General features: G+C 37.2%; 1 protein-coding gene across 16 annotated transcripts in view; it reads right to left on the minus strand.

Moving 5' to 3' along the window:
- Nucleotides 1-4,498: 4,498 nt before the first annotated feature.
- The window catches only part of ROBO2 (roundabout guidance receptor 2), a 905,955-nt gene continuing 884,735 nt past the window's right edge, over nucleotides 4,499-25,718 (minus strand). For 4 of the 16 annotated variants that reach the window (XM_069870289.1, XM_069870284.1, XM_069870314.1 and 1 more), the window contains 5 exons: nucleotides 24,888-25,070; nucleotides 20,547-20,717; nucleotides 13,433-13,693; nucleotides 8,886-9,086; nucleotides 4,499-8,256 (listed from right to left, as the gene is read on the minus strand). In XM_069870289.1, the coding sequence (XP_069726390.1) occupies nucleotides 8,255-8,256; nucleotides 8,886-9,086; nucleotides 13,433-13,693; nucleotides 20,547-20,717; nucleotides 24,888-25,070 (818 nt within the window). In that variant the 3' untranslated portion in view covers nucleotides 4,499-8,254. The remainder of the gene's footprint in view (nucleotides 8,257-8,885; nucleotides 9,087-13,432; nucleotides 13,694-20,546; nucleotides 20,718-24,887; nucleotides 25,071-25,718) is intronic. The other 12 variants (XM_069870331.1, XM_069870321.1, XM_069870357.1 and 9 more) reach the window with 5 other exon arrangements.

The raw sequence follows: 25,718 nt of genomic DNA on the forward strand, positions 1-25,718 counted from the left end.
ACACAGAATAAAGTCTTTTGATGGGCAAAAATCTGCTATCACACTGCAGAGATTACTGCGGAAAATCTAATATTTTATCCTCGCTAAAGAAAAGTCTAGGTCTTAACTCAGCTCTCAGCAGACTCAAGATTTAGTCTCAGGTTGTCACTGTTTAGAGCTACATACATTACAGATGTTTTAAGGTACGTTACCCTGTTGCTATTAGTACAAATACACTGACTCAGAGAACTACAAACAGCACAGTAGCCATGGATGCAACACATGGCCTTAATCCTTCTGCAACTGTGATCATTCACCCTGAGTTTCTCAGGCTCTGGGTACAGGGCTGAAACACTCAAATTGAGACTCATCAATGGTTCTCCCTTACTTACAAAAGCTCTAAAGGCACCCATTGACCTAGTTAAACCCCATATTCAATGACCTGAAACCTCATATTCCATGTAGACCAAACATAAAAGTGAACTTGTATACATCTCTAAGTGTGATGCGTCTAAGACAGCTTTCTGGGTAAAGAAGGACAAAAATAGAAAGGTCTCATTATATGCCTAACAACAAGGTAGAAAATATGCATATGAAGCATATGCCTGATGGGGAAAAAGAAGAGCAGGAAGAAGGGGGTGGGTAGGCTGAAGTGAGTTTGAAGCTTGTGACACTAGAGTAAATGCAAGAGGTTTCTTTATCAGTAGCTGCAATTCACCAGGAGAACTGAGGGACTGAGGAATAGCAGAGAGAGATTTATTTTAAATACAAACTGAATTGTGTGTCTGTCATTTTAACACTGGGAAGGAGGAGACCGGTCTGCAGGAGCTCAGGAGAAGAAGGTGTTTCAGGCAATTGGTGATTAATTGTGCCCTGCTATGGCACATCTCTTTCTATTAAACCTTAGATAGCAAAATCTGCTTCCTAATTGTTTTTGTGTGTTCTCAGTCTTCCTTTTGTCTTGCATAGGAGTAAGCAATTTCTATGCCATCAATATCTCATTAAGGGGCCTGGGATGTGAAATGCCTTGGTTTGTTTTTAATTTTGTTTTCCACACTTTCTGCTACATTTTATGACATAGCATTTTTTGTTTGCTTGTTGTGGTTCATTTATTTCCTGGCATTCCTTTTTCCCAGGTTATAGCTTTATTTGATTCTTTGCCTGCTGGCACTCGAGGTGTATGTAAATTATTGTTACATGCTTCACCATCACTACCTATTGCTCTTCATTTCCCCTAATGACATTCTTGTCTAAATGGTAGTGGCCTGATCAGACTGTACATACGTAGAAAACAACTTCAACAAAACTGTGAGGTCTTTTTTTCAGTTTTTTTTTTGTTGTTATTGTTTTTTTTTTTCTCTCTTTCTCGTTTCTATTGCAGTTTGCCTCAGACTTTTATTCATGAGGTAAGGAATACAGCTGCATGCTTTCTGCCTAGGGCAAAAGCCTGCTGCCACTAGTGCAAGCGGCAGCTAAGAGGAAGAAGGAAGGGCATTGACACAAATAGCTAATCAAAGGGTTTTTAATGATACTCATTAGAAAAAAAATTCATTAACAAGCCAGCACATGAACATTCCCTGAAGGGAGAGTGATGTTATTGGTCACACCAAAGTCCCCACCTGACTTAACACCTTTATTGCTGTTAATAGTAAGGCCAAGTTAGCAGCAAAATCAGTCGCATTCAGTTCCTGCTAAGGAAAAAGTCAGCAAAGCATGGTTATTGAAACTGAATCAATTGTGTTTTGCTAATAAGAATGGCTTTTCAGCTTTTCACAGGGATAGTTTAACACTGATCCTTCTGAATTCATACAATTTTACATTTCTTACCCTTCATTTTCTCCTCCACTCTTTCTCTCTCTACTTTTATTTGGGTACCTCTAACTATATCCACATTGATGCCCGTGATAGTGGTGTACACACCCTGTCTCTGCCCCAGTCCCATGGCACCGTAAATGTCAGATGGGTGAATAACAGTGCTCCTTTTGAAGCATAAATCTGCAGCAGGCAACCTTGGTGCAAGGGGCAGTGAGGACCCATGCTAAATTGTAGGTAGGTCATTCACCCAGACAAGGCAACGATCGAGGCACACCAGAGCTTACAATTTCTACTCAAGATAGACACAGGCTCTGTGCATCAGAGCCATTTCCAACCTGCAGTCATGTAACTGCCTTTTTTATGCTTACACCATTACTTACCTATAAAGGGGACTCTATTTTTCTGCTAACTCATTCCTAGAGATTAGTATTGGTATCCTGGGATGTTCATATGCTCTGTAAAAATTAGGTTTTTAAATAGATAGACTGAACCAGAAATCTCTCTTTTATTGCATTGCCCTGATACAGTACAGCTCAGTTATTAGAACAAATTGGAACAAGCCGCTTCCTGGTTGTTATATCCACATAATTACTACAGGCTGGTACATGAAATCATGCTTCACTGTTATGCTTAGAGGCGAGATCTCCATTTTGCAAGGACAGAGCAAGTTCTATTATGCATTTTACTGCCAAAGGAGGTCAATTAAGTTTAATTGGTTCTAATTAGCACTTGCTCAAGCTGTTATATCCTTTACCTGCATCCGAGTGGCTCTCCAAGTGCTGCACAATGGATTCCTGCTTTTGAACACAAATGAGAATTACTAAGGGCATCCTTGAAGGCAAAAGATGCACTGATCAGCATAAACGGGGAACAAATATCACCACAAATAGTATCAGGCCTTTTTTAGAAAAAAAACCACAAACATTTAATCCCCATCTGGCTTTGATCAATTAAACCAAATGCAACTGTGCACCTTATTGAAAGTTATAACTTGGAAAATACACGAATGTAATTATTGTCTAACGTAACTTCTTTATAGCTGAAAGAGAAGTACTGGAGAATGGAAAGGGTGGAGAGAAAGTGTAGCAACTTCAAAAAAAAATCATTTCAGTGATAGCTAACACAAAATACCAAGTAAAGGAAAAAATAAAGAAATCCCCAAACATATATATCAGTAATGCCTGGTTTTCTGGGATTTTTGAAGATTGTTTCAAAGGGTTCGTGATGAAGTGACAGGTTTGGTGTTTTGGGCGGAGGGGGGGTGTTTTTTTTCTGCCCCCTTCCCTCACAAGAGAGGAACTACCTCACTTGCCTAAACGTGGTTGTAAGCCATTTCAGACCTCAGGATGTGGTGAGAAGCCAGCATCAAACTCAGGATGGTCTGAAACAGACTGAATGAGGAGTCACATGCCAGAAGAGATGCTGCAATGCTGGGGTGTGCTCTAGGAACTTCTTTTCTGCTTGGGCCTTCTTGGTTGAAGTTACACAGTTAAATAAAGGCAATCTACTCCTCATGCTAGCACTACAGCTGAGAGCTAGCTTTCCTCGAATCCCCTGTCCACATTCACAGCACACAAGCATGGCTCTACATCTCTCCTGGATCCCACGAGATGTCTCTGAGCTGTAACTCTTATTTTGGGTTGAGGAGTGACTGGCAGAGAAGAGGTCAGTATGAAATGGAAGCAGGGACCTAGCTAGAAACAACAGAACAGATTTTTCAGACAACTGCTGTACTGTGTTCCCTGGCCCCTCTTAACTAGTGGGGCAAATAACCTGCCACTCAATGCATGCAGAGCCTTACACGACCCAGCAAAACTGCACCTCTTTTTCTCTTGTATCCACCATGCCAGCCACTCCAGATCCAGGTGATAACAGCAGCACTGAGTATGCAGACAAGACAGCACTGAGACAACGCCTGGGGATCGTGGTCACAAAACATGAGATTTGCCTGATTATGTGGTCCTAATGCGAACCACCATAATGCCTACCTCATGGGACACCTTCCTTGCCTTGAAAAATTCCCTCCTTGGTGAACTACCCTGCCCCTACCTATACGATGCGTGACAAAGTGCCTAGTGAAAGATTCACTGAAACTGACTGAGCCTGGAGACACCTGTGCTTCCCAGCTGGAATCTGCTGGAAGGGAAACAGCCAGGACTGGGGACTTCTAAACCTGGAGCATACTCCTGTCCCACCAGCTTGGATTAACCACACATTTACAGTACCAGTCTTATAGTCCTGAGGATTTAGGCCTCCTGTGGATTTTGGATAATTTATTTTGGAATGGAAACCAAAAGTAAAGGTGTTTATACATACCATCAACAGTTCAGAACTACATGTGAAACTCTAGTGGACTTGGCTGATACTAAGGCAAAATATGGTTTTTTAGTATTAATCTTTGCCATCTTTCCTGATGTTTGAATATACCTCCTAAATGAACTGTCCATTGCCCACATGGTTTTCAAATATAATTTATTTTTAGCTAACATGTTCCCAATAGACGGAACAAAACATGTGTTAAAAAAATAAAAACAAAATTAAAAAAATTGTCCCCTCAGCAAACAAGTTCCCCCCAGTTTTTATAAAAGAAGGCCAACTTTTTTCATTCTAGTACCCCTACTAAATTTCCACAAGGCCCTTAATCATAAAAAACCCAAACTGCATAAATTGTAGAAAAGCCAAAGGAGCTGCCTATAGTTTGATAAAAAAGAAAAAGTTCCTGCCAGAATCTCCCCCAACCTGAATACCTTTCCTCTGTCAGTTGTGAGGACTCTTTCTCAGCCTTAGTACACAACTGCCTGGCAATGTACTGGCTGAGGCAAGCATAAGCCACTATATTATTTCAAACAGTCATGTCTTCCTTTTGCATTGGTGTATAGCTAAATTAATATACTTAAAACACTCCATCCTCCTTTTCTTTTGTACTTTTCTCAAGGAACAATGTTTCAGTTGTATTTCAAGTAGCAATCAAAAGTTAATCAAAAGGTTTATCGACTTGGATAAGGAGTTAAGAAATATTAAATAACAAAAAAGAAACGCCTGTTATTTGCATCACTGAAATAGCTGTCCATGCAGCACTACACCACTGAAGCACATGTAACAGTTTATTATTTGGTCCTTCAGCTCTCCTGTATTTAAAATTGAGCTTATAGTCAATGTAAAGATTGAGAAGAATTAACCTAACATCTACATATATGTTCTGGAGATATACTGTAGTGGGTTGGCAGTAGCTCCACCGGTACCAGCTCCCAAGTCCAAGGGTTCAGACTCACTGAACAGAGGTTTTACACATCCACTGCTTTATGGGCTTTAAGCAGAGTAAGCTGTGCACTTGCAGGCCTCACTTTACATTGAGATAGTATGTCTACAAATGGAGGATGTTCACGAGAATAGCTGTATCAGTGTAATTACATTGATACAACTATTCCTAATATAGACAAGACCTTAAACAGGAATTCCTGTGACAGGCAATGTTTATAAGACAGCTGTTAGCTTAGTTCAAAAATCAGCATATAAAATGTTCTTTGTTACTGTAAGTGGACAGTGATGATTATAGCTCAGTCTATGTTATTATTGCCTGATTTTCCCAGTTTGGGTTTTCACATATTGACTCCTTACTCAACATCTGTTAACATAGATTTGAAATGTGAATATGTTTTATTTTTTCCCCAGTAAATATACAATACACACTTCAACAGTACTATTAACCAACTTCTTATGCCAATTAAACTTTGCTGCACTAACAATACCAATGAAACACATTAAGAGGTCATACTTTTTCGTGAACAAACTGTAGCCAATAAACAGTTTTTTAAAAAAACACAAATTAAAAAACAATTCTAAGTGCTGCCACAACATCCCTTTTCTTTAAACACATTATTCACAGTAAATGTTTTCATTTTTTTTTAAAAAAAGAAGAATACTTCTTTCAAAATAGTAAATTAAATGGCATTTTAAAAAATATGTACTGTGGTTCATTGGAAGTACACTGTATAGAAAAGAGAGAGAGGAAAAAAAAGAAGAGACATCACCTGTAAGATAATGGAGACAATCTGAGATACACAACACCTTATGTAATATTGTAAGCAAATTATTAATGAACAAAAATGTACAGAAGCAGATGGACAAGTTAGTGAATATCATGGTACTGCACAGCTTTAATACTGACACACATTTACTTTCCAGTGGAAGAGATAAAACACATATTTGCAAGTAATTGGGATGGCTTTATCAAAGTCTAATGATATTGAATTTTGAATAGAACTGGTGAGTAAGGTGTTCCACCAAAGCTCAGCACAAAAAAACCTACCAGTGACTACTGACAAACATTTTCTAGAGAATTAAATTTAAGTTGTACCCTGAATAGTAATCTCTTCATATGATAATACCAAATAAGAACCATACATATATAAATATGATGCCGTCTTTACCTTGCTTGAACAATTTTGCACATTTTTAAGTAATGGTTTTAACTATAATGGTTTAACAAGCAGGAAAATTACTTATATTTATTGGTCACATATAGAAATAAATGCACACATTTTTTTCTCAACTTTTTTGGCTTGTAATCTGCTAAATAACAGTCTTGACCTTAAGGAAGTTAACTAGCATTTTTTTAAGATTCAGTAGTGCTGAGTTATATTTGATGGCTGTAGTGTTTTATCTTATCATGGAACAAGTTAATGAAATGAAAAGCAACACATATTTAGCATTGTAATTTACTTTTCTAAATTTCTCCCATTACTAGAAGTGTATTTTAATACTGGTGAGCTCCAAGGCAATATATAAAACAACATAGACTGGTTATATGAAAAGGGTATTCAAACGGAAACTTGTGTTCATGGTCAGATAACTAACAGAAATAAACTCTAGGATGCAAAATTTAAAATAAGCACCAAATGAGTGGGCTATCCATATACAATATTCTAAGAAAAGTTTGACAACTTACTCGTTGAAATTTGAGAGATATAGACAATTTGGACGAAGCTATGAAAACTAATGAAGAGACAGGATGCTGTCATTAATGTCCACTTACAGAGTTTGGTTTATTCAAAAGTGTATAAGCATATGTTATTTCCTCATCATAGTGGGGTTTGAAGCCACTCACTAAAACAGAGGTCATATTTTCTTTGCTTATATCCAGCTTGTAGGAGGTATTGTATTGCCAGAAATGTACCTAATGCAAGCTGAAAATAATTTTACCATTGCTTTCCTTCCAAACATTGAACATTTTACTACAAAGTTAGTGGATCCAGCTTCACCTCTAGCAGACTTCACGTAACAAAACAAAGGTTTGCTTAGACTGCATCAAAACAATTAAAGTCATGAATTTCAGTGGTGCAGCTCTATCCTCTCTTGTACTGTACATATATTGGAAAGATGAAATACGATACTCTGACATTTCAATTTTTTGGAAGCAGCCTGAATACGTCTAAATAATAAATTGCATCCGTAACTACTTACTAGGTATTCCTTGAGATGATATCATTTATTTCACCTGTGAAATCTCTGTTTTTTTATTTTGGGTTGCAGAAATTAATGGTAATAATTCTTTTAAAACTGCATATAAAAACAGCTTTAGTGAAACACCTTAAGTTCTTTTGTTTGTAGCAAGGTTTCTTTTTCTTCCCTTTTACTTAGTGGCATGGGATGGCTAAAAACTGATCCTAAGGGCATCATTCTAGTGAAAGGGTCTAGGCCATCTCATGCTACTTTTATTTTCATATTCACTCTTTAATCCCACACTTCCAACTTCTGACCCCTTCTTAAATAGGAAGAGCAACTATGTTGCCTACTTTTAAAAGATTTAAACCTGTCTCTAATGTCTTCACCGACATCAGCTTTGCCTGTCACTTTTTCATTTCTACACCCCAATGGAAAACCACCTAACATACGCCTTTACATCCAGCATTATCCAGTAGCTTACAGTATGTAAACCTTCACACATTCACTCTCTTTTTTCTTCATGTCATGAGGAGTAGAGTTTTGTGCTTATCACCAAATAAAATTGCAGTGCAAACTTTAAACATAAAAGTTACACAATTAAAAGTTAATATATGGCACCACAGCCTATTAATTCACATATAGTACAACAGACCAATAAAAACAGACATGAATATGAACATAGCTAAAAAGAAGGTGAGCTTGCATAGCAATGCAATGAAAGAAATTATATACAGAAGGAAATCCTTTTCATTCTGGAGAGTGATTTTTTTTTTCTTTCTTTTTTTTTTATATACTCCTGACAAGAAATAGTTTAAGGTGGATGGTGTATTAAGGAGAAGAACACAAGTAAAGTATCTGTGGGATATGTGTGGCTGTGTGTCTTTACATTGCATTTACAGTTCTTTTAATAGTACATAAATAAAGAAAATGTTCATTGCACTGTTTAGTGTCATCACTTCCATGAGTTCAGACCTGATGGTCCATCAGAGCAGCTTGCAATGTGTCTTCTCAACTACTCTATAGAGAGAAACAGAGAAAAAAAAAAGAGATTATATTAAGGAGGAAAAAACACCAAAAAAAAAAAAGCCTATAGCAATATTACTGCACCTGAGGATGAATATTTAATAGGTTGGGAGAAGATAGTTAATTGCTTCTAAGTTGAAAAGTGACAGATGCTAAAATTCAGCATTTACCAACACCATATCTAAGATAGAATATTTCAGGGTCTGTGGATAACCATTAGCTCTCTTACAAGCTACTGTTGGAAGGTACTGAGGGTTTGCAGCAAATAGAAGGCAGACATGCCAACAGCTACATGGCTTTTACTAGGAAACATACTAGTATGCTTGAACTAGCTGGGATGCTGATGTACTACTTCAAACAACGAAGTCAAACCTTTTGGCACGTAGTACTACCTTCATGTACAAGGCTTTGGACATACAACTGAAAAACTGGGCTACACAGTTGAAAAAAGAGGACCTCTATCTGTTTGTCATCACAAGCAAAACACCTCAGAAGGCAAAAATTTGGGTAAAATTTAATCTGTTTATCACACAAAACGTCTTCCTCCCTTCACAAAGATTTATAATTTTTCTCTTTTTTTTTTTCTATTTGAGAGATTGAACTGTAGCTAAAGATAAACTTACATAATTCACCAGTAAACTGTCCTTGACTGTTTGATCCCACATAGCCTAAATCGAGAAGGTCACTGGCATTGTGTTGGTGACCTCCTCGCAAGACTTCACCTTTTCTAGGTCCGGTTGATCCTTTAGAAGAAGCTGTTCCTGAAGAGCTGTGGCCGCCAGGGGATGGGAAGTTGGGTTTACTATATGGTACGAGTGCCTCTTCTAGAAAAGCAAAACAAAACAAAACAAATACCAAATAAATTCCTATAAATAGGAACAAAGAAGCTATGCTTACACGGACATCATGTTCATTCCTGCCCTCAGTTATTTGGTTTTGATATCAGGTGGCAGTTTTACCTTAGAAAATATACAACTCAGTGTTGTATCCCACAAAGAAACCAGCATGAATTTAATCTTGCTTTCTCATAAACTCATAAGTTAGTTCATATCAATTAGAAAAACTCTAGATTCATTATGAAGTAATAGCTCATTAATCACAGATATTTAATAAAAATAGATGCACAGACAATTTCTAAAACAATGCAGCTATGATTAGATTTTTGCTTCAAGCCTCCATGAATGTGCTCTTCCTTTTTCTTTAGCTTAAATTATGGTTACATTACCTCAATCAATTTAAATAAAGAACTACAATATCAGCTAATTTAATTAGCTTCCAGCAATCAGTAATTTCTAACGATTCAAAGCAGATTGAATATTTTTTAAACTGGTTGTGAATTACATTAAAAAATATTATATTGTATGTAATACTAGTAGTTGTAATATTTGGGGTAAGTAAATCTTACTGCAGCTTGTTTTATGTTCTATTATGAACAAAAGGCTTACTTTTGCCCACTTGGTCCCTTCCTCCACAAAGACTTACAACAATGTACTGCTTGCGAGAGCAGAATTAATAACTATATTTCTTCATATGGCACGAAGTAAAACAAGACATCACATCTGATTAGAGTTTCCAGGACATATTGTTGTAATAATACTAACGTAAGGAGTAAAATAGCAGCACTGATTTAACACTGAAATGGAAGCGCTATTTTATTTCTTTGCTGTGTATGATCCACTTTTGCTGTCTCAGAAGCTGAAGAAAAAGACCTTGCAAAATGTACATTTTAATTCAAGAAAGAATATGGGTATATATGCTTAACCTCAAACATGTGAATTGCCCCTTCTGAAATCAGTGGGATATCTCCTGCTTGAATATTATATTTTTTAAATGAACCTGCACCAAAATTTTTTTGGTTTTTGTTTTCTTTTTTTTCTTTTCCAATTGTCTTCAATTTTAAACAATCTGATGAGGAGAAACATGCTTTCTTTGACAGAGGGGAAGAACATGGAAAGTAGGTGGAGATGGTTGGAAAGAAAGAGGAGATGAAAATGCTTTTATTCACAATCTTGAAGCCTCTGCGAAATCTGCATGAATAGCACAAGTAACTTAGGGAAGTGTCAGTCAGAACAAATTTGAAGAAGAAACCCAAGTTTTCATTCTTTGTGCCTACTGCCACAACTGAGTAGAACACAGGAATCCCCCACATGATCTGCTATTGAACAGAACCTGTTTGTAAGGGAAATCTGTCGAAGAAGAGGGTAGGCAGCTGCCTTCTTTCTCTACTAAAGAATCTCCTTCTGGCCCTGCCCAAGGGACCAGAATATTTGTGCTGCAGGACATGAGGGCATTATCATTTTTTTGCAATATGACCATACACTGTCCTTGCTTAAGTATAAAGAAATGCTTAAAGGACATAGTAAAATGGTTTTTAACAGCCATAGCCTCCTAAACTATTTTACCTGTTCCTTATATGTCAAAGTCTAACAATAGAATCAGATGCAAACCTGTTTTCCAAAGGCTTGCTAAAATATGGAGCAGCTTGCATTAAGGCAGCAATAAAGCAAGCAACATAAATCAGTTTAGCAGAAAGCTGGATACATTTTTAATGGATGGAAAGAAAAGTCACTAGCATTGCAAAAGAGTTTGAAAATGACATATATGGTCAAGTGATTTGTTTTTTTAGTTTGTGGACTCAGAATAAGGCCTCCTTTGGGTTCAATGAAATATTGAGAAAAATGATCATGAATAAATATAAAATGCATTATCATTACAGAGCATATGTTGAGTTAAATTATCTGTTGTGCCCTTAGAAATAAATGCAATCCGTAAAATTAGCAATTGTGACATATAGTAAATGCTAAGTTTCCCACAACATTCTAGCACATGAAAGGCAGTTTTCTCAAGTCCTTAGAATAGGCTTACATTTATTAAACACTCAAAAAATGTCCCATGCCCCAGATGGGAAGGCTTTGTTGAAGCTTTTCTCTTTGAAAGACTGAGCCTTTAATTTGAATATATAATTCTAGCTCCTGTAAAATCAGGATATATGTGTGTAATGATATATCTACATTCCATAGGATATTCAAAAGGCTTTTAATTTTATCAAAACCATTTTGATTTGATCTAGCACTGCTTTCTTTAGAAGGGTAGCCGAGAATGCTATATTTGACGTGCTGTAACTGCAATCCCACAATGAAGTCATTGGCAGGAACTCAGTGATCTTGATTACACTGAAAGCAACCAGTGGAGAGTGTTCCCAGCATCAGGTATTTTTATTCTATCCAACTTCAAACCAAAGGTCTTGCTTTCAGTATTTCACTTACAGCTTGGCAATGTCCAAATGAAGACCCCTAAACTGCAAAATAATTTCTGTCTGGAATCTGATAGCTAATAATACTCCTTTTGGAAATGTATCATAGCAAAGATAGACAAGATCAGTAAAGGAAAAGGGAAGAAGTACAATTCATATTATTTTAAAACCCAGAATTTAGTCATAAGAAAAAAACATCATGTTCGGCAGTAATCTTTTTTAAATCTACCAGAGAGAATACAGAGCAAGAAATCTGTAGAGCAAGAAGCTGGGATGAGAAGACAGACAGGCAACTATGAAGCTCTGGTCCACCATGTACACAAATTTTGTGAACTCCTCCTACCAAGGTAAAACCATAATAATTCCTAGAGTAAGCCTCTGTCACACACAAAGGATGCTTGATTGCTCTGGACGAGAATAAGCTACCTGTAGTCACTCCAACTCTAAATTCAGTGCTTGGGTAGGGCACTAGAAGCATCAGGATTAAGTTGTTTTTGTTTAAAGATAGAAAAATCCAAGTCCTGCTGTACAGGAACTTGACTACTGTGTACTCTCTGTATCATAAAATAACTGACAACTTCTATTTGTACACTTATGAAGCAGAGAACAGGAGGGGAGTTTTTGCTAATCAGGTCAGAGAATTATCTTCAATAATAGATTACAAAGAAATAAGATGCATAAAGTATATTTAGGCTATTGCCTATGTGTTTGTACACCTTGTACACGGTAATTAAAATGGCCTTTTCACCAAGTAGCATGAATTTCACACACTATTTTTGAACTGCAACTTCACACCATCGTTTCACAACATGAACAACGAGTCACTTGTTTATGCAGTTGAAAGATTATGGAATTTAACAGTACCATTACTATTATATTTTAAAATATTGATTGCATTTAAAATATTTATATTTTAAAATGTTTTGCCGCATACTACTTTTTTATAGAATATAATTCCTATCCATGTTCTAGGTTAACAAAGAGCACTAATAGTAGAACAAAATCAAGAAAAAAGATAGATGATATGAGTAGTCACTGTGGGAGCTGCACGCGTACTTGAAGAATCAGCATAGCCCTTACAAAAGCTTCACGTATAGTAAAATCTATTTTTTCTAATTGCCTTAATTATCCTCTTGTATCACTCTCATCAGCAATGCGATAATATATGATTAGCATGTTAAAGAAAATATCCTAGTAAGGAGACCTAAAAACGTAGCATTTACTTGAGGTAGAGCTGAGAGAAACAACCTGCGAATGTAGAAGTATAACTCCAGCTCAGCATTGCCTCCTGCACACATTTTTACAGACATGAAATCCATTTAAAGGACAAAGTCAGCACTTAGCAATGAGCAGGTCCTGTATAAAGGTGCAAACCTGCACTGTCATCTTGCTAGGCCTAAGAGACGAATGTTATTTTGTCATATTCTTGAATAATGAGAAGACAGTATTATAAATACAGATGGAAAGAATGTCAGTAACTCTGAAGGACCAGCCTTCTTGCAGACATGCAAAAACAACTGCTGCCAATTTAGAAGCAGGTTGAAAAAACTAGAAAATATGTCCTATATCTATAAATATATACATCTAACAGAAAATACTCTACTTTTTTTTCACTTCCGTGTCTGTTTGAAACTGCTCCTGTTTTTTCCACTCCTGTGCTTGACAACCTTATTAATTGCTGAAACGCTGTAAAGAATGCACTGAGCTAGGTGCTAATGAGATTTTATTGTTGCAGGAGGGAAAGTACTTGGATCACAAGCTCTCATTACACTCTGCTTTTTCTTATTTTCCAGCCTCACCAGTGCTGGCACAGAGGGCTGTGAGATGGTCCTAGACTCCTGCCAGATACAGGAATCCTCAGCTGAAAAGTGTCAAGAAGCCATCTGCATTGCCTCGGCTGGTGCAGCACACACACACCTGATCCGAAGGCTTGTTTGTGTTGGGCTTTCCTGAAATCCTCTTGGCGTTCTGTAGAGCTTATCCACTCCTGGGTTTGCCGCTGCCACTCTAGTGACGTCCTAGCTTGCCGGTCCAGGGAGCTCTTTGTTTCATCTATGTTCGGTGCATGCTGCCTCTCAAGAGAGCTTCCTTTCCTCTCTGCTGAGCCTCCACGCTGGCCGGGGACTATTTGCTGCCTTAAACCCTGGCCAGGGGGTGGGTCGGGTGGTGGTGGAAGATCTAAAAAACGTGAATAAGATTTAGATGAACTAATATTTTCATTGAAACAGAAGGTCTACTTGATGCTGAAAATAAAAGTCCCTTGCAAATGGCATGAACTGCTTCACTTGCTTATTTTGAAAGGATGTTAATCAGAAACGTGTTTTTATCTTCCACTTTTTTTTTTTTTTTTTACTCAGGTTACTATGTTGCTAGCACTTTCCAACCTGCATTAAAATCAATAGATCCTGAGCTCTGACTTACATTTCTAAGCATGGGATTTGTTTTCTGTGTGATATACTCCACCTAGCTCTTTAAGTAACAGCAAGCAATTAAGAAAGGCCGTGAAAAAGTGATCTGGGCCAGTTGACAGAGTAATTCCCTCCATTGTACTGGGCTTTGCTTCATCACACCTGCTTTTGTGTTTCACTTTCAACTTGAGGTTTACACTCAAACTCTAAATATACAGCTTTATCAAAATGAATACAATTCTACAAAAAATTGGGGAAAAATGTTCAAAAACTTACTGTCATTGAAAAAAGTATCAATATATCTACGAAAAATGCATATTCACATGGAACCACCAAACAACAGCTGAGTATTTTATTCAAGCACTATTTGAAAGTTCAGCCAAAAGCTATATACTTCACAAGAAAAAGGAAGGTCACACTTAAGTTTAGCAGTCTTGCAAATATAACTAATCAAAATACAATTTCTACTGAACACTGAAAGACGTTTGCTTGTTTGATCTCTAACAACTCTTGTCCTTTCCAAGTTTATCACTTGGACTACTAAGAGACCTGTAGAGTTGAAGGACAAGCTTCTAATCACATTTGTGGAGGCAAAAGAACATTTTGTTTATTAGTCCTTGACCCAAAATAATTATAGAATCTCTATAATTATAGTTCTAAATATATGATTTTCATTTAAACCATATGATAGATTTACAACATTCTAGAAAAGCTTCATATTAAAAATACGTCAGAAAAGGGGAGCACCTTTAGTACTGTAATAAAAACTCTCTTATATCAGCCATCTGTTTTATATGTAGCACACTTGTTGATAACTCTGGTTTTGGGCAATGCAATTCTGTTCAGCCCCATCAACTGGCCCCATGCCTGTTTACACTAGATATGGGTCTGTCTTGCTTTTATGCCTTACATAGTTGTGAAGGGTTTTCCTGAACTTGACACAAGAAAAGGCATGGAAGATTAGCCTCTGCAGGAAAGTTTGATGTTTATAACTCTAGTGAAACTGAAATTCATTTTATGAATTGGTGAGGAGGCTTTTGGAGTGAATTTGTCTTGAAGTCTGTAATCCAGCTTTATATAATGCTACACAGACTTTTTTTCACATCCTTGCTGTTAATGGTGATGCTGAGATAGTCCAGTCAACATTTTTTTCCTACAGATAAATGAAGACATGTGGGTTATTTGTGTCTGTGGGGGAAAGAAGTTGTATCTGATGCTGCTTCTGTACCTCTGTTCACAGCTAAAGTGCTATAGCCCAAATTAAGACATCTATCTTTTGGCTAGAACAGCCCTATAATAATCTGTCAGTGAGCTTGGTGTATGCTTTATGTTGAGCACTAATTTATTTGAGAAATTTTTAGTTATGAATATAGATGTGACCTTTTATGACAATGACTATACTTGAGTTACTGTAGGTGGAAGCAGGAGAGTATGGGAGCTTGCCAATGTTAAAATTGCTTTAGAGTGTTGGCTTCCAAAATTGCATTTTTTATAATTGATTTTATTGCAATCATAACCAGTTAATGTACAGAACCACAACACTGGCATCTGCTTATGCAATCCAAGATAGAGATTACTGAAGTTGTGATTTATAAGCATTTTATGGAGATGCACTGAATCGAATAAACACTGTCGTAACATGACATCTGACAATGCAATTTTCCAAGATAAAATATTCCATTCGATATAAACAAAATTTTTGAGTAGTATCACAAAAAAAAAAGAAGTTAAAATTATTACAGTATTAAACTTCTTAACATACAGTACCCTTCCTCGGAAATAGCTGTCTAGTAGTTGTTATTGATTAGATACTGAGAAGGAAAGGTTTGTACTTAAGATGTACTGCACGCTCTACAGCTAGGCACAACTCCTTGAATTGCTGTAGACTTATGCTGCTGATCTTCTGTTAACCTGATTCTTGCTTTTATCCATCCACAAAATGGGCATAATGATTGCTTGATGCATAGAAGTGAAATTAAAAACCATGTTTGTAAAGTTATACATGTATTTTAGACCAGTGGATGAATTGAAATGAAAAATACAATTTATCTTCTCATGAAGATTCATGTAACTCTAGAAGAATTATAAGTACTATGGAAGGTGGTTGAGTCACCTTCCCTGGAGGTGTTTAAGGGATGGGTGGATGAGGTGCTAAGGGGCATGGTTTAGTGTTTGTGATAGGAATGGTTGGACTCGATGATCCGGTGGGTCTCTTCCAACCTGGTTATTCTATGATTCTATGATTCTATGAATTAAAGCAAGCTGGCTCCAGCCCTGACTATGGACTTGCTGAACTGTGTTAGACACGTCTGAGAAGATCTGTAAGAATGGTTACTAATTCTAGTCAATCATCACCTGAGTAAAATGATCATTTTTTCATCTTGTTATTCAGGTTGATCAACCTTTATCTTTTTAATGAAAAAAGCTGTAAGAGGTCTTCATTTGGAAATATGGCTTTTAATTTGCTCTATAAATTAAATCCTATACTGCTAATCTCTGCCTTAGGTAAATTACTAATATGCTTTACTATCTTGCCTGGGCATGTGTAAAGACCTGTATCTGTAGTCACAAATTTCCTCCTCCAGTGCCACACAGAACAGTCTTGACTTCCCTCTCCTCTCACTTTTCTGCCAAACATGTCCACGCCGTGTCTCCACACACAATTGTGAGTATGCACATACATGACATTATTGGCTGGTATTTCAGCTGCTATTAAAGGGGTAAGAGAGATCAGAGGAGTTAGTAGTTACAGTCCCTAACAGGCAGACTGATTTGTACATAGAAACAAGCCAACTCATATCAATAACTTCAGAGAAGTTCTGAATCTAGAAACTCAGGGACTTCAGCAGGATATTCAGTGAAGATGCTCAGAGTGGTATCCCTGATTGTCACTGTGCTTCCGTCTAAATGACATTTATCTTCCAGGTGAAACATCCACATTTAGCTAGCCACTTACTAGACCAGTGGGCTGTCATCTAGACTACCATTTGCAGGCTCTAATGGCAGGATTATCAGGCCTGCAAGGCAATTTGTAAGTGCATTGACGGGGAGGTGAGGGTCTTATTGATTTAGTAATGGAGGGATTGTGATTGAGAAGCTGTAGGACATCAGTGTGCCTGATAAGAGGCAGATGGATGTTTGGTCTGGGATTACTCCAGCCCTCCTTTAGAAGGCAGAGCATTGGCCAAATGATTCGGGTACCGGTCAAACTTGGCACAGCCTCTTATTATGAACTGGGAAAAGCAGCAAGCTACAGAACCAAGGGGTATAAGGACATCCCTTTCTACCTGGGCCAGTGATTTGTCTTCCTAGGGGTGATAATTACTGTGACATTTAATAAGCTTGTGAATTACTTTCTAACATCAAGGTAAGCATCTTGTCTACAGTGATCCACCTCAGCAAAAATTGATTTGTAATACATGATGGCAAGTCAGTAGCAAAGCTAATAGAAAACTGGAGTTCCAGTTCTCATTTTTAACACCTAACAATATTTCCCTTCTGCCTCCGCTCTGAGTTTTTTAAACATCTTGCTCAGCTAAGGAAGAGCTTTTAACTTCAGTCATCTGTGACAGATTCCACTGTTTCGCAATTCATGAATATATTGCTTCCAAGAAAACAAGTTATTCCTTGAGCACTCAAACTAAAACCCTCTTATTTGTTTTTTACAGTGGACTGTGATCTCAGAAAGAAGATATTTCATCATTTAAAGGATTCATAAGATATTCTCCCTCTGCGTGTCTGCTGTTGTGTCCATGGTCTTTTAGAATAGGGAATTTGAAAAACAAGTTGTACAGGAAGATACATTTGAAAATTCAATCTAGAATCAGTCTTTAGAGGATTCTGACCTGTGACTGAAGAAAATGAAGATGCGGGCTTTTAGGGGATTTGTGCAGATTGCTGTCGAAAGTAGGCATGAATTTGTATCCTCATATGCTTACATAGTCTGGGATCAGTGTTGTGTGTACTAAATATTACAGGTTTTTTAGGTCTTTTACACTGTCCTACATGATTAGAGTTAACAAGGGGGAACAGCTCAGGAAGTGCACGGCAAAAGGCAGAGAAAGGACATGGCTGGAGCCTAGTTGGTCAATGAAAATTTAAAATAACAGATATCCTGTATGTGATAAGACTTAAACACAGGATGCTAGGACTCAGTCAGCTTAGATATTTGAAGATGACTGATAAACCAAGTGTCTTGTCATATTACAAGTCCAAGAGGAAGCTGGGAAGGAATGGATTGGAGACATCTCAAAACCAGGAAAAAATTCATAGTGACGCCCAGGGCTGAAGAGACTGGCCTGGATCAGGGCTCAGAATCGCTGGATCTATCCCAGGTTCTCCTACTTGCTTTTTCTTACTGTAGTTTAAACATAGTAGTACTGTCTCTCTTTGTAAACTTTATTGCAATATTCCACACACAGCATCCAGTTACCATTTTTCATTTCTGTACTCCACTGGTTCTAAATTCAGTTTGTTTACATACACACAGGTGGCAGCAGCAATCTTTAGCTTTCTTAATTGGAAAATGTTCTTTCACAAATTTGGCTATGACTCAGACTTGCCTTTACACTTTAATGACTCATATTCAATAAGGGTTGAAGTGGAAAAACTGTACAATTTGTGTTTGTTTGTTCCTGTGACCGGAGAGGATGGGAAAAGATCCTCCATTACTCCAGGACTTAATAAATTTTTTGAATATATAGTAAACACTTTAACTAGGCTTATAACAGACAAATGTTAAGCTAACAGTGTCCGAAAGCTGTTTTTGTAACTTCCTGTGCCTGAGAGGTGGACTTTTGAAGGAAACGGTATATCATCAGTAATCTGACTCAAATAGTTGAAAGAAACTCCAATAAGATTAGCATTTTATAAAGAATAAATACAAGACAACAGGAGATTCCTGGTTTTAAGTAAATCTTAAATCTGAACTCTTTCATTAATTCAAAACACTATGAATCCATTTCCTGAAGATTCATGCTTCCATCTGTCTCACAACCTGAACTGGATTCCCATTTATTTTCCAATACCCACATTATTGTTAAACTTTTCTATAGCAATAGTACTCAAAAGCAGAAGGATTAAGGTCCCACCATACCAAGAGCAGTACAGACTCACACGTAGAAAGAATTTATGGCCCAAGAGGCTCATAGTTCAGGGTGACAGAATGTGCCACGTGCAAGGGCTGATTTGACATATACACAGAAAGAGTACTGCCAGCACTATAAGCAACACCCACGTTTCTGGTTAGTATTCTCACAGACACATCTATTTAATGGATTTGGGTAGCAGGGAGGGCTCTGAAATATATCCCGAATGGGAAGGCATTAATGTTTAAACCAAATCAGATCTATATGATTGGAGTCTAAGCTACTTTAAGATGTTTCCACAAATAATATGTTAGTGAGATTAAGCCACAGAGCATGAGGTATAATGATGACTCTTCTGGTGAAGACTTTCACTTCTCAAATCTACCCTCCTCCTTTGTGGTCTGTCAAACAAGGAATCTGTCAAAGCATACTGCAAAATTGTGCATGTACACCTGAAAACATGACTGAGAGGAGACCTCTGGTGTTTTTAATGGCCACAGTCCAGCTTGTGAGCTGTTAATGTATTTTATACATGTATCTAGGGTAATAGATAACACATTATAAACAAACCAAACTAAATATACCCTCTATTGAATCTGTTTATTACATGTTACCTGTCTAAATAAGATAATGAATGGATTCTCAATTAATTTTTACTAAAATAAGGAGGATGTTTATACTTAAAATCTAAATCTTATTTTTATTTTTTATTCTTAAACCTTCCCCATACACTGGATTTGTCAAGATGGACTTAAAATTAGGAGACAGACTTACTGACATCGCATCCACTCCTATAGTCCAGACAGTGTTACAAGAGCCACTGAGGCAGGTGGAACAGCCTAGCTCTCAGAATTGCCATGTTTTGAACACTGAAAGAGGGGATGGATAAAGATAATGGAAATCTGAGCTGATCTTAGTCATTAGAAGAGCAAAACAGTCACATCTGAAATTTCCAGATGGGAAGCGATGGTCAGACAGAAGTATAGATGTCAGAGGGAAACAAAGTCACTGAGATCAGTGTATGTCAGGAATGAAGCAGCACAAACAATACGTGGGGCAGAGACATGAGAAAAGCATGATGCATTGATGTAGCAGTTGAGTGGCTGTTAAAACCAACACAAATCAAATAGACCATTGTTGGGCTGGCCCTATGCTTCTCCTTAAAAATTCATGGCACGCTGCTACTGTGGGTGGTGGCTACTTTAATTTAATGTAAAATTTCCCACAGGCCATTTCCAGTGTTAAATCATGTTCAATGCAGTCATTTTGGGGTAAGATTTTTATTGTGAACCGAGAAAATCTAAGAGATGCTAACATATTCAGAGTTGAAAAGAAGAAAGTCTCCATAAAGATTCACTTAAGCAGGCCCCACACTGCTAGCATTACATTATTGCTCACGTGGCAACCTGGGGACCCCACTTCAACAAATAAATTATTCACTGTAACTTATATTCCTTAAAAGATTGTTGTTTGTTCTCCCACTCTGCACACCTGATTAATGTACGTTATCATCTGGGACTTCACCACAACACTTACCGTCTGTTATTCCCTCCCTACGATGAGGCAAGGGGGGTTGGTCCAACCGTCCTCCCTTATGTTTTTTAGTGGGCCTCGGCCTCTGGCTCTGATTGACAGCTGCACTGGCGTTGCTGTCAGTAGAAAAAGGACTGCTTGGCCGAGGTCTCTGAGAGGAAGGATATGCTTTGCCTAAAAAGAAAAAACAGATGAAAAAGATGTTATTTCCTTGAAATGGGCTGTTCTATTAATGTCTGTTCCAAACCATTAAATCTAGTCTAATTCTCAGAGGCAAGCAAGTGTCCCCTTGAGGTACTCACTGATGACAACTGCTTTAAGACATACCACAACAAGTGAAGTGAGAAACTTGGCATTCTTTTGTCTTTAACTTTTAAAATTAAAACTGTTCCATCTGTTGTGATAAAACTACTGTATGCCATGTAACTCCTACCTGCTCTGTGTGCTGAACAGATGTGTCATAACAACTTCTCAGCCTTGAGCAGGGAAGGAAAACAGTTCTGCAATTATATCAAATTTATCTCCTCCTGCCTTCCACCTTCATGTTTGCCGAGTCAGATTCTCATTTTAGGGACTCCCAAATGCACTGTATATCTGGACTAACTCCAGTGAGATAAACATAACTGATCTTGCAAGCTATGCAGCAGCGTAGGTTTGTATATTTAAGGGCTCTATTTTCTCATTAAATAAAAATTGGAGCTATATTTAAATGCTAAAATTTTCCTGTTCATTTTCAGTATTTTTATATGTTAAAACAAAGTTTTCTGACTGAATTTGACGGGAATTGTAGGAGCACAATTAATTTACTTGTGGCAAAATGTCTGTTTCTTGTTTTACTGGTCAACTGAACCCTAACTCATGAGGAGGTTTTTTTGTTCTTCTAGACTAGGGTGTACCCTGGTGTGAGTTATGTTTTCTAGTAAAAAGTCTCAACAGATGCGCTTACTTCCAACATGCTGTCACATATGAACTGATCTAGATAAGTCTAATTGGGAGTAATATGCTACCCACTATGCTATTTGAAATATTCTCAGTGCAAAAAGAGGGCAAAGTAAAAAAGTAGCCATAATGTCTCTATCATGGTTTTTCACGTTAATATATACATGTTATTCTAACATCTCTGTACTTGAATTAAAAGATTTCCTGACTGTCTCAGGCTTGGTCTTCTACCTTCTGATGTGTACCCTGGAGGAGTACAGTGCTCTTACGCAGGCTTGTCTCTCAGCTGCATGTCACTACCATCTGCAAGCGGTTACCATGTTTGAACCTCTCACGTGAACATTCCTTAACTCTCCTCTACCAAAATAAGATCTATTGAACTTAAACAGTATGAAAAGATGCCTTTGCTAATCTGACTAATTTTAACTGAAATGGGTTACAGAAGGACCACCCAAGCAGCTCATTCTGGAGATGGGAGTAAGCAGTAACAGGCATTTCGGGGAAGGCTAGAAACAATAACCTCTATAGCTGGCACAGCTGTAGCCAGACAAAGACAGGTGATCAAGCCCTTGTTTCATAGGTAAAGATGAAACAGCAAATGAACAGAAACAAAATATTAAAATTTCATTTAAAAATTAAAAAACCCCAAACCACTAATGTAAAGAAATTCAGATATTATCCTGAAGTTCCATCCTAGCTCACAGCACATTGCACAGATGTTTTGAAAACATAAACTCAAAACATACAGGTGTAACTAGTGAGTGCAGGATGAAGAGCCTTCACATTTATTCTCTTGACTAAAGAAATCTTATTATTCATTCAGAATGCTGGTTGGAAAAAATAAATACCGAACATTCTCTCTTTTATCCCTCCATGAAAATAAGGGAAAATAAGTAGCACTGACCTAAATCAGACAAGGGGCAAACACAAATGATGTGCAGGCTCCCAAAACACGTTTTTCAATGCACCTAATATCAGATTACAGCAACTTTTATTTGTATGCAGCCCTTCTGGTAATAACCGCTGAGCAGTGTCAGACTCTGCAGTAGATTTACTGTGTAAGCGGAAACAAGGATGAATCCACTAACTCTTGATTTAATTTCCCAAGGGTGTTAAAAACTAAAACTATCTGAACTACATGACAAATCACAGGATGGCTTCTAGAAACTGGAATCAAAGTGTCTGGCAGGAGGGACACCTTGTACCTGGATTTACCAGTGCCTCTTATGCTTGGCAATCAAACACACTCGTGTGAGACTATCAAGTGGACTTCTCTTTTTTTGTATCAGTGAGAACATTTCACAGCTGTTCTGATGGGGTGATAATAACTGTCCAGACTGCAAAGGATTAAAGAGTCACAACATTCAGACTCCCTCCAGAGCCATGAACAGAAATAATACTGCTGCTTCTCTACTGCAAAACGCCATTTTGCACTATGAGGAGTTTGCTGTGGTGCAGCAAGTCCATAACTGGCATGTCTGATTGATCCACACTGCCCTGGAAGGTATGATATCATAATGAAACCGCAGTAAGTGTTGGGGGATTATTTCCATTTGCTGAGGTTTTTGTGAGGAAAAGAGGGGACGGCTGTTTGTTTACATGTAGGTTTTACTTTGTTTCTGTTTTACCTGCTAGATCATTGAGAAAGCAAGAAAGTAATAATCATAAATACAGTAGCTCAACTGTTGGATACTTTCTTTTACCTTAAAGTCCAATAGTCTGTCCAAGGAATTACATGTCAGTACTCATTTAAAGAGCATTTGTGACCTAATTAAACTAGGAAAATATAACTGACAAGAGGGCTCTCATCCTTTCCTTGTAGTTTCCTTTTATATAGCTAAAACAAGAAACCATATTTAACTAAAAGCATCTGTGTGTATATATGCCCATTTCCTTTTGTTATGTGCTTGTTTGTGGTGGAAACTAGTTTTCAACAGTCCGATACAAGTGTCATTAACTTTGAGTGAATCTGTGCATTACCTTTTACTGAGCCCAAGAACAACACCAAAAAAAAAAAATGTTGTGAAAGATTTGCACCTTTCATTCAAGACTGTTTAGGACAATCTACAAGCAAAAATTATAAATTATAATTTGGCCGAATTTGCTCATAGAATATGAGTGAAGGTCCACTTTGGGTTTTCTTTTGCTGTGCTTTGGTGTTTCTTTGAATAAAAAAACAGGTTTACTTGATCAATGTTCCAATAGCGTCAGAAGCAAGTGAGGGTTGTAACTACTTTAAATGGTGAAATATCTTTTAAGGATGATTATGTCTTACCGAAGTCAGTGGCAAAGTCACAGTGAAATGAGAAAAGCTGTATCTGTTCATCTTCTTGTTTGTTGGTGACACAGGACTTTGCCAATGATTCTCTTCTTCATTCCTAACATTCCTACATGGTAGTGTTTGCCATGAAGTCACTGCATGTGCTTTTCAACCCTAACACATGGAATTTTTTTCATAAACTGCACAATACCAGATTAATAGTAAAAAAATTTAAATGATAGGAACATTATGGGACCTGTGGGACAGAATCAACTGAGAAAGTATAACAAAAATAATACCCAAGTTCATACTTTGCTATTAGATTTGTGTATTTAAATAACCAGATTTTTTTTTGCTATTTTGATGACTAAGCAAATGCAAATACATTCTTTTTTTTCCAGAAAACTGAAAAATATTTTTACTTATCTCTCTTTCTAGAAATAAAACATACAGAGCTTTAAAAATGTGAACTAAATTTCATTAATTCATTTTAGACTATTAGCTATTTTCAAAGGCAAAAACCTGTGCCACAGTTAACTTGGCAGAATCAGTTGGCATAATTAAAGTTAACTTCTATTAAAATATATTAACTTATTGAATTAAGTATTTTTTTATCAGCTGTTCATAAGGCTTTTAAACAGTTTGTGTTGTTAACAATAAAAGCACACCAATTCACCCCATGCTAAGAAAAACTTCACAGAAAAATACTTTTGCAAGAAGATACACAACAGAAGAGCAGGGATGGAGATAATAGTTTAAACATGAGGTTCATCACTGCAAATGTGAATGATTGTGAGGAAATTTTGCAAAAAAAATGAAATCATCAAAGACTGCATGGCATAATTAGTGATCTCTTTGGTAAAGTATTAAATGGAGCATATGTCAGTAAATCCATAGCAGAGTCAGCACAGAAGGAAACTGCAGCAGACTGAAAGTGCAGATTAAAAGCTTGTGCTATTCACTACTCCAGTCACTAAAAATGAAACAAAATGCAGGGTTTCATTTAAAATATACTAATAAAAGTATCTCCATCCACCTTATTCCATGCATGTTAGACAAGTGTGAGATGCGAATTCACTGAAAAGAAGAGAAGAATAGGGGGAGAAACTCTTCATGCAGAAAGCATCAACTTTGAGTCTACAAACCTGTTTTTGTCAGGCTGGTTCCATCCAGCCTAAACCCAGCTTTATCTGCTGCTGCAACCAGTGCTTGTGCAAAACTGCCGCTGGTAAAGATCGAGTCATCTGAGGAGCTACCTACACTAGATCTATGACTAGAAAAGTTACGGTCCTCATCAGACGCAGAACCCCATCCATTTACCATTGAACCTAAAAACAAATGTAGGGGTCTAGTGAGTTGTGCACATTTGAAATTCCTTGATCATCCAAAGCTTAAAGTCCCACTTTGTCCTTTCTCAACAGGAAACCCAAAATTCATTTGACAGAGCTTGGTACAAAATGCAGAATTCATCTAATGCTTAAAGACCCACTTAATATGTCATTTCACAAGAGGAAATCCAAAGTTTATCTGGCAGAGCTTGGTATAAAAGAGCACTATCAAAGCAAAGCGGGATCTCATTCATAGCTTGCTCTGTGTTGCTTTGATCCTGTAAACAAACTGATACATATCCTCTAAAAATGTGAAGGCTCCATGATAAATTCTTTTGAAAGTTAACAGATTTTCCTTGAGATTGAAATGAATTTGATTTTTTTTTTACTTGAGCTATTATAAATCAGAGTCTAGTTTGATATTTGTAAAATGAAGTCTTAATTTAGGACAACACAAGTGTAAATCTCTGTAGATACGAATAAGTTAGACATGGGCTTCAACAGCCACCCTGAGCAAGACCAGCATTATGTCATTTTCTCAGTCAAAACCTTAAAACTGATGAGCAATCTTAATGTCCTGAAGAAAGCTGACTTGAAGTAGTTCATTGTAGTGCATTCAAATTACTTTTTTAAAAGGTTAGGAATAAT

The sequence above is a fragment of the Phaenicophaeus curvirostris genome, chromosome 1, assembly GCF_032191515.1.
Source record: "Phaenicophaeus curvirostris isolate KB17595 chromosome 1, BPBGC_Pcur_1.0, whole genome shotgun sequence".
NCBI classification, from domain to species: domain Eukaryota; kingdom Metazoa; phylum Chordata; class Aves; order Cuculiformes; family Cuculidae; genus Phaenicophaeus; species Phaenicophaeus curvirostris.